The sequence below is a fragment of the Haliotis asinina genome, chromosome 8, assembly GCF_037392515.1.
Source record: "Haliotis asinina isolate JCU_RB_2024 chromosome 8, JCU_Hal_asi_v2, whole genome shotgun sequence".
Lineage (NCBI taxonomy): Eukaryota > Metazoa > Mollusca > Gastropoda > Lepetellida > Haliotidae > Haliotis > Haliotis asinina.
The window spans coordinates 22,589,460-22,599,849 of record NC_090287.1 but is presented as its reverse complement, the minus strand read 5'-3'; the positions used below and the strand labels follow the sequence as shown (position 1 = coordinate 22,599,849).

The window sequence follows — 10,390 nt, the reverse complement described above, 5'->3', positions numbered from 1 at the left end:
TCTAATATTAGTTCAGTGTTGAGAGATGTACATTTTTCATTGAAAACTAATGGAGAATGATTTTTGATGATAAAGGTAAAAATATCCTCGGGAGATCTTGGATATTTGTAACTTTATGAACTCGTGTTGATATAACTGATATCAGTAGACGCTTGGGTGAGATTCTCTATTTGTCACAGGTGCCAACACGTTGCTACCAGCTTACTGTGGTATCCATGGAAACAGGACACATTTAATGGGTCAACAATTCTCGCGTTTTCTCCTACTGTTGTTGATTTGGCAGTTGCAGATATTCAAAGGTAAACAGACAACGGTATGATCATGCCCAGTCGATGCATTGGTACCGATGTGATCATGTTCTCCACTTACAGCGACGGTCACGACGGACACGCACTTAGTATACCTTAGCAGGGGATGAACGTACTACACCGTAGCAGACCCGTATATGACCTTACATAAACGTAATTAGACGTATTTTAAACTTCAGCACAACTATTATTTGGCCGTGAATTGACCAAAACATTTTCAATATGTTCAAAATATCTCTACTGTTAGTTTGAATGCCAAGATCTAACTGTTACCGTAGTTTGAACGTGGTTGACCCTTGTTCTCATTACTAGACCGTAACTGATCCTACTGACCGTTGTCTTGACCATAGTACACCGTGGTAACATATGGCACTACGATCAAACGTTAATCACTATGGCCAAGGAACCCGTTTCAGAAAGCTATAGTAGCACTATGTCTGTTGTATCCCCTGTATTGTAATATAGACTCACGGCAGTAGTAGCGCTATGATAGAACGTTCATGACCGTAAGATGTGACGGCACCTCTTGCAGTACGGTCTACCCGTGTTGTCTACCCCACACTACTACAGTACGGTCTACCCGTGTTGTCTACCCCACACTACTACAGTACGGTCTACCCGTGTTGTCTACTCCACACTACTACAGTACGGTTTACCCGTGTTGTCTACCCCACACTGCTACAGTACGGTCTACCCGTGTTGTCTACCCCACACTCCTACAGTATGGTCTACCCGTGTTGTCTACCCTATACTACTACATTACGGTCTACCCGTGTTGTCTACCCCACACTACTACAGTACGGTCTACCCGTGTTGTCTACCCTATACTACTACAGTACGGTCTACCCGTGTTGTCTACCCTATACTACTACAATGCGGTCTACCCATGTTGTCTACGTTACATTACTCCACCATGGTCTACCTTTGTGTTCTACCTTACACTGCTACAGCATGGTCTATCAATGTCGTCTACCCAATACTGTTACAGGATTTTCTACCCGCGATATCTATTCTACACGCCGAGAGCATGGTCTGCTCGTGTTGTCTACCATACACTACTACAGCTTGGTCTACCCGTGTCCTCTACCCTATTGTGTACCCTGCACTCCTGCTGCAAGATCTACCCGTGTTGTCTAATCTACATTTATAGTCACAGTATTTCAGCACTGTGTCATCCACCTGTGTTGTGTAGTTAGTCCAAAATAAGATATGTCATAAATATGCTACAATCAAGTTTTCTTTCCAAACATCAACCGATAATGCTAACAGTTTTGGTCATGTATCGCTATGGAAACAGACAAGTCTCGTACACGGAAGAATCATCGTGTATTAGACAGCCCAATTAATTTCCTAGCTGTCCGGACTGAGGGTCTGAGCCAATATGAGAAGGGAACTATCTGACACGGATTGTCTGTGGAGGATCACGAGTCAGATTCCATGGACTGGCCTGTCAGAGATGAAGGCACTTGAAACACATCCATGACTCCTGTCGACAACCGAAGTGTATGACACTATAGAAAAAGCTTGTTAACATGTTTGGCCTCATTGTCGTATCCCGTTTGAGACTAGTGAATTTATGTCATAGATCTTGTTCAAATATATTCTTTGGTTCATTACAATCGATAAATATAATTCCTTTGTGCACGGATTTAACTACTACTGGTATGTTTATACATATAATTCGATCGCGTATATCACACATCTTGTAGCGTATATCCTTAGGTTCGTTTATTTTAAGAAATGTTATTTTGATCATGTAAATCACACATCCTTTTTGAGTATGTCTATAGCTTTTTATTGCAAAAAAAATAAATATATATATAGTTTGGTCGTCTAATTCACACAACTTGTTTGAACAGATCTATAGGTTCGTTGTGTTTACACATATATTTTTATTGTGTGTATCACGCAGTTTACTCCATTTCATTCTTAGATTACCTTAACGAATATACACGTGAGCACCACCCATTTTATAGGTATGAAAACTCTACATATTGCTGTACGTGCGTTGAAAAACAAACATCGCGGATTAAAATGTATCTGTGACACATTTTTTATAAGAAAATAAAGGGGAGAGAACTCATTTTCTCGTTTTCTGTGTAACAGAGTGACAAATGTTATTTTGTCTGGAGAGGCATTAATATAAGCTTTGTGCTTGTTTGCCGATTCCGTTTCTGAACAATATTTCAGAAACAAATACATTAAACAAATATATATTACAAACAAGCGCACACACATTTGCATATATCTTACATCGTGTTACATTGTAGACATAAACTATGTGTCCCTTGAACAAACGCTCACGCTTCAGTGGCTAGTACCTGGCTTGCATCTGTCAGTCATTCTGCAGTGTTGTTTAATTAACACGACCGTTAGACTCAGGCTAAATGAACCCCCGCACCCTTCTGATGGTACTGGTGGAAAGGGTGACGCCCACCGTCGCGGCAGTTCTTTAGCAAAGATCATGGGAATGGATTGTCTACTGTCAGACTTATTTCTGAATTAGGACTCGGTCATCGGACTTTCTGGACATAGACAATCCTTCTTCTGGTCTTGTGTGAAGCAGATGCTTAACATGCGCAGTGCAGTATGCTGGGTTACGACTTCCTGTTTACATCAGTTTAATAAGTTCCGGTGGTGTGTGCATGCGCGTATGACTACTAATTCAGAGGTATTACGCCGGCGCCATGCTGACATCTTCTTTCATCTCCATAATTGCTATCTAGACTGGGTAACAACAGGCATCTTTCAACATTTTTTCACACCACAGCCTCTAGTCCACTATAACCATATAAGACTCCAGTGAGTACAGGGAGATCTGACTCTTCTTTGGTTTGTTGTTTAATGCAATAATTGAGCAGTATTTCAGCTAATGCCAGCGGTCTGTCAATAGTATAGTCTGGACCAGACAACCCAGTGATCAACAGCACCAGCATCAATCTATACAACTGAGAATGATGACAATTATCATCCAAGCTTAAGCAATATTGCTAGTGTGAGATCAAATGATATGTTCTAGGCGATATCCATTTGACAGTAGATTTTGTACAATGCACTTCAGTGAGATGCGCCAATACTTAAACCCTTAGACTATCCAACCATCCCTGACACAACCAGACACTGGTCTCTCTATGATCTAGAATGGCCATAACGAAACTCATTTATTTACAGACCGCCACCATATAGCCGGAATACTGCTTAGTGCAGCGAAACATTTAACTCACTCACTCACTCACTCAACAACACAAATAAGATAAAGATGTTTCACCTAATATGATTTACTCTTGTATAACAGAAACACACAGTTATTCTCACATTTTACAGCATTTGTCTACTGGCAAGGAAGTTGAACGAGATGATCCAAACACATAAGAACAGTAAAACTGATGACAATCTGATGACATGCTCAGTATGCTTATCATCTCCTGTAATTCTAGATGTCACCATGACCTGTGACATGCTACCTGGCTAGACACCAGTAACCAGCTAGTAATCAGATCTTGCTTAACTAAGTCAGTGAATGAGTGTGGATTTATGCTGCTTTTAGCAATAACATGGCAGGGGGAACCAGAAATGGGATTCACACATTGTACCCATGTGGGGAATTGAGCCCAGATGTTCGGCATGACGAGCAAACCTTTTAACCACTAGGCTACTCCATTGTCCCCGATTTTGACGATAGCCATCTTGGTGTCCGTGTGTAGCTGGAGGAAGATTTACATAAACTGTACACATGACAACAACCTACAAAAGATAGTATCATACTACAAGGCAACTTTACTCCCGAACTAATAGTTCTCAGTTCACTTGAAATAACAATTTATTACAAACAATTGACTGGAATTCGAGGTTTCCTTCCTCACAAACCTGTATTGGATTGACATGGTCTCACTGTGTCTATAGATACTAATTCAGTTGATGTTGTTTTATAATTAAAAACACTTGAACAGAATGCAGCGAAAGACTGACAGTTTGTTTCATGGCAAAGTGAAAGAACCATCATCAGATACAATAAAAAGATATTCCCACTCCAAAACATTTAAATAAAACCACCCTATCGTATTTTATTAAATATGTATTATATATATGAACTAAATTTCCTTCTTAAAATATATTACATAGGATTTGGAGAGTGTCCAGTCCAATGCTTGAGGCTGAAGGCTCATGAATATTTTCCAAGGGAGATAACTCTTTCCATACGCAAACACACAATGTTATGAGGTGATCACTTGAGACACACAGACCAGGTAGGATTTGCACAAAGTAATCTTGGGAGTGATAAATATCACACATCCATCACAGGGATCAATGTCTTGATGGCTTTGTGCAAGTGGGCCCAGGAATGTCTAGAAGTGTCTTGCTCACTCAAGGTCATCTTCTTCCATGGTAGAAACCTCAGGACCACCAGTGGGTATTCCACCAGACAGGCGCTGAAGGGGAAAATGTGAGTCAGTACTTAGCTGAAGCAGAGTTACTGGGTGCTATGTGATGATGAAAGGCAGTCCATAATTCTCAACTTCTCTGAATTCAGGACTGAAATTCTGAACCTAACCTGACCTGGAGTACTGCTTTTATATCAACTGATGGGGGTCACTGTAACCGCATTTCCTGAATGTACTCACCTGATATGAGTAGTTACTACTTTAACTCTCACCTGACTACCCAGACTGACTGACTGACAGATGGACGAATAGACAAAAGTCATAGCTCTATCACCTGAGGAGCTTGTATTGCTCTCTCCTGACTGCGGGGGTGTATTGTTCTTGTCTGACGAGAGTCACTGCACCACGAGCTGGAACACCTGAAGAGCTTGTATTGTACTCACCTGACTAAGGTTGGGTGTACCTTTCTCCTCTGACAGAGGGCTGTGTACTGTTGTCACTTCTCACCTAACAGACTGAAAAGAGTCACTGCACCATGAACTGGAATGCCTGAAGAGTTTGTACTGTACTCACCTGACTAAGGGGGCATACCTTTCTCACCTGACTAAGGGGGGACTACTGTGGTCACTTCTCACCTGACTGACTGCCGGGAGTCGCTGCACCAGAAGTTGGAACACCTGAGGGGGAAGAGTCTGTTGAAGGACCTGCAGCAGTTGCTGGGGCTGTCCACACACAGCCACGGCAGTACTCAGATGCTCCACTCCACCCTCCATATCACCTACAATTTGTAATACAAGCTGAATACATGCTGCACAATCAATCAGCCATTCCCTGACAAAGAGCTAGGTTGCCTCTACAAAGAATGGTACTAATAACTCTGTAAGAATTACATGATAAGCTTCATAAGAGATGGGCTTATGACACCACCACTGAAATGTGTATGTTTGTTGACTATGAAACAGTAATTAGTATAATGTGTGAGTGAGGTAAAATGTGGGTGGGTGGGGAACAACAGAAATTGTACACATGCTGGGCAGTGTACCGGGGTCTTCAGAGGGATGAACGAACGCTTTAACCACTATTCAACTCTACTGTCGGTGTCCAAATTATCTGTTAAAGTGAACAGAACACAAGAGATAATGAAAGAGCTGTCAGGTGATCTTATGTTAAAAACTGAAGAATCCTCATTCCTTGTTTACAATTAGGGCTGCAAAGACTACACTGAGGCGAATATGATTTGTTTAACGAATATACAATAATGAACACAAACATTTATTCATGAATACTTTATGTTTACTATCAGTGAATAAATATAACAAGCATGTCATGCATTTTTTTAAGTGACATATTAAAATGATAACTTCTGTTTATTTGAGATGGAATAAATCAGGAATAATACCACTTACAGTGCTATATGGGGCCTTGGCACAATGACAAGTTAAACTACTGCGTGGATTAAATAAATTCACTTTCGCACATCTGACTTAGATAACGAAAAAATACTTCCAAGTGGAAAAAGATTGAAAAACTACTTATAAATATTAGAGTGTATTAACCAGGAATAAAGAATTTAATTCATAAAGGACTATGGTTAGAATCACCAAATACACATGTGAATCATAAGAACACTATTTGCTACAATACTACTGCCTAACCAAAAATACTGGAGACAAGACAAGGACCTGGATCCAGTTTCTTAAAACAAACATAAACTTGAGTTTTGAATCACATTTGAGAAAAGGCAATAAAATACATTTCCCAGAATGAACTGAAATCAATATTAAAATCAAACATAGTAGACGATTTGAGTTTGGTGGATACATTACTTAAGTTGTTTGAGTGTTTTTATTAAAAAAATGCAGTTCAGATAAAAACTTAGCTGTTTCAAATCAGCAAACTCAATTTGAAATTTGAGAAAAAACTTGATTTTTTTCAGTTGAGAAATTAGGGCCTCAGCTTTCAGGCTTAATTTGGCCACTGCTATAGGTTTCTAATCGCCAAGTGTAAACTGTGAACGACTGTCACCTGATCTGGTCCATACTGACATACTAATGTATTGCTCGGTGAGAAATCTTTTTGAAGTAGGTCAAATATTATGCTAGGATATACACAAGATACCATTTATTCCCCATAACAAGAAGCAAGCTTACATTTACATAAAGCTGTACACAGCCACACACTTAGCCCCTACATACAAGGAAGAATTGCTGTTGAAACACCTTTGGAGACAGTTTGAAAAAAAAATACCCTGGTGTTAATGGAACACCTGAACACTATATTTAGGAATAGTGTTTCACAAGAAGAGAGTGATACTTCCTTCTAGTCTTTCAAGCGGCTACAGTGTCTTGAAGTGTTGTATGCATTGTCTCTCACAGAGAGCATGAAGATAATCAACTGTGGCAATGGAAACTACTGGCAAACAAGGATAAACTGAGCGTTGACCTGACAATGTACCTGTATTAGCATGCATGAGTGCTACCCACTGCCACTTGCCATTGTCAGCGTAGGGACCCAAGGTTGTACGAACTTGCTATACCGAGCATGTGAGAGTCTTATGAACAAGGTGTATGCAGCTACACAGGGGCTTGTATTGCCTAGAAACAGTGTTAAATAGACATATAGGTGTATAGACCCCACCCTAGTACCATATAAAAGGAAAGAGATGTAATCATCCAAAATACATGGAGTACTGCAAAGTTCATATTTTGCGTGCATTAGTTAACAGACAAAATCTTACAGTATATGTTATTTTCCATCAATCGGATGGCCCGAATAAATTGTGCAGACCTGCTCAGATCACTTGAATGTCAAGGCCATCTATTCCTGACAAGACAGTCTGATTGCAGATGATTTTGGAAAAAAATCCTGCTTACTGTTGAGGAAATGATAAGTAGATGTTGCAATAACTTTTTAGACCTGTGGAAAGCTGCTGCTGATCAAATCTAGCCCTACATAGGTGCTGCCAATGTGGCTGCAATTAATAAACAAATTTAAAAGGTGAGTCACTGTTTTGTTTTCGATCTGTAGGTGGGGCCTTAAAAATATTTTATATGGAGAAATCTAACTTTGATTGAGGAGGGGTTTCGTTGTTACATTCATTTCCTTTCATATGGTACTAGGGTACAGCCTATACACCTACATGACTTTCTAACACTGTTTCTAGGCAATACAAGCTTCTGTGTGCAGCTTAGCGCAGAATCACTTTCACTGTTATGCACTGCATGTGAACTACCCTACATCTGCTCTACCTTTCACAAACCAAACAGATTTGCTCACTGCTATGCACCGCCTACTTCTCGTAAAGCGTTTTCTGCGCATGTTGGGAATTGAACCCATGTCATTGGTGTAACAAGCAGACGTTTTAACCACCAAGCTACCCTACCACAAATTGAACACAGGACAAAGAGACTGCTATCATCCATTGTATCATGTTACCTGTAGCCAGAAGTTCTTCACCAAGCTGTACCTCTTGAAGGAAGAAACGCTGCATTGCCTCTGGATTGCTCAAATCTGGAATCTGCACAATGTACAATCAACAATAACTCTTTGACACTTGTTATTATCAAAATCATATTTTAGAAATGACATAGTACTATAGATGTCCTCACTCGGGAAGTCTTTTGGTGGGAATCACTGTCTAAACAAAATATACAATGAGAATTTGCACTTGACTCATCATGAAACTTTAGACTCAAACTGAAGACAATTAATACACAAACCTGAACAGTAGCTTTTCCAGGTTGCTTTAAATTTGCCTTTTTCCTCCCTGAAATAGGAAAGGCTTTCCATTAACAATATAACCATTTAAAGCAGCAGTCAAATCACTGTAGTGGAATCTCATTAGTAACAGCTCTTCACGAATATAAACATAACACTGATACACTTCAACAAGGTATCAGTTTTCTTACATGTTACTTAACTTTGACACAGTAATAATATTTCAAACTCTCTTATCACTGGTAATGATGCAGAAAATGCATTTCTGTCATGGCAATACTGGCTACTATTAAATGTAATGAAACTTGAATCCAAGTTTGGGATAACATAGTTGTGTGTTAGTTTATGGGTCCTTGACAAATATAATAATCTTGCTGTCTTCATAATCTTCAGGAAATCCAGCGTTAAAAGTTTACACATTTAAACAATGTTTTCTGATTTATTTAACTGAAAGTTGAAATGACGTAACTTTTATGATGCTTTCAATTTAATTGTTTCGCAAAAACATATGGGCATTCCTATATTCAGCAAAGGCACATCTAATTACTTTCATCCCTAAAAAAAATTGCACTCCTATCCATGTTATGGAAAAATGACATTTCCTGAAACTGCTGCTGATCTAAGTCAAAATGTATTACATCATTTCATCTTGGCATAACATGGCATCATATGAGAACATCCCCAAACAAGAACTTCAGTTACTTCACTCTTATATCACTTAGTTACTGAATAACCCTCATATATTTAGTGTTGTAAAGACTTTCCACTTACTGAATTATCCAATAATCTGTGTATATGTTCTGTTCAGTTTGAAGGTTGGTGAAATAATTAAAGATCTGTGAGCTATGAAGTTTAGTTTTACGCCGCTTTTGGAAGCATTCCAACAATATCATGGTGGGGGACAGAAGAAATAGGCTTCACGCAATGTACCCATGTCGAGAATCAAACCCGGGTCTTCAGCAAGACAAGCGAATGCTTTAACCACTAATAAAACTTCTGCCCTTCTCCCCTGAATTTTAATGATGAGGATAAATTTCTTTGAGAGGCATTTTCTGAAGTTGTGTATGTCTTTCATTATGGCCAGATAAAATTAAAGAAACATGTTAAAACTCATCCGTATCACACAAGGAGTATATATTTTGGTGGTATGATTTGAACAGATTGAAGGGGGTTACAGGCGGAAGTCTTTCAATGATGTGACCTGAATACATGTTCCCAATGGGATAAGCCATCATAAGGATGCGTTTGACCTACATAACTTCTGAAAATTTTCTCAAATTACTTTATCCTCATCGTTAAAATTTAGGGGTGGGGTGCGGGGGTAATGACATACTGGCATTGTGAATTGCATCAGATAATTTTATGTTGAAACTGGTTGAACAGACAAGTGGAATACTCCGAATAGTTGGCAGGTAGGACGCAGTGACAACTTACTTTCTCGTAATTTTTGTTTGAAATTTGGATCACTTCTCCTCTTCTTATCAAAATATATACAATAACCCAGAAAACAAAGGCCAGCCCCAGCGGCGATCCCCACAGCTGTCTTCGACAACATTATGTGAGCAAACGAGACTAAACTGTTGTATCACAAGCCCCACATGCAGAAAGAAAGAACTCTTTTGCGACTGAGGTACAAAGTGACCTCATATAAACGCGAAGTACTCTTTCAATCTTTTTCGATTTCCAAAGTGATTACGTATTCGGGCATGGCAATATAATTATAGAGTTATAACACATTTTTCAGTGAAATATTCATATGGCATGTTATTTGTGGAGCGAAACAAAATTATCCAATGAAAGTGATGTCCCAAGTATATATCTAAAGTCAGTTTCAAAATCTGCTGACAGTTGATTATGTAGAAAGATGGTCAAAACTCATTTTTCTTTACATAAAGTGGACTTGGAACACTCAGGATTTCAGGCGACGATATATATACCCCCAAAACAACACAACAACAACAACAACAATAAAACATCTCAAAA

The 10,390-nt window shown here is 39.2% G+C and overlaps 1 protein-coding gene across 1 annotated transcript; it reads right to left on the bottom strand.

The window, feature by feature from the left end:
• Nucleotides 1-3,570: 3,570 nt before the first annotated feature.
• On the bottom strand, nt 3,571-10,067 carry LOC137293763 (mitochondrial import receptor subunit TOM20 homolog). The gene is made up of 5 exons (XM_067824477.1): nt 9,842-10,067; nt 8,410-8,456; nt 8,126-8,207; nt 5,326-5,468; nt 3,571-4,738 (listed from the first exon to the last, which is right to left on the bottom strand). The coding sequence occupies exons 1-5, from the start codon at nt 9,960-9,962 to the stop codon at nt 4,670-4,672; spliced, it is 462 nt and encodes a 153-aa protein (XP_067680578.1). The 5' UTR covers nt 9,963-10,067; the 3' UTR covers nt 3,571-4,669.
• Nucleotides 10,068-10,390: the final 323 nt, after the last annotated feature.

Excerpts from the sequence above, each read along its gene's own strand:
- LOC137293763 (XM_067824477.1), bottom strand. The coding sequence starts at position 9,962 with ATGTTGTCGAAGACAGCTGTGGGGATCGCCGCTGGGGCTGGCCTTTGT. Across the intron at positions 8,457-9,841 it reads CAAACAAAAATTACGAGAAA|GGAGGAAAAAGGCAAATTTA; the intron begins GTAAGTTGTCAC and ends TTCCTATTTCAG. Across the intron at positions 5,469-8,125 it reads TGAAGAACTTCTGGCTACAG|GTGATATGGAGGGTGGAGTG; the intron begins GTAACATGATAC and ends TACAAATTGTAG.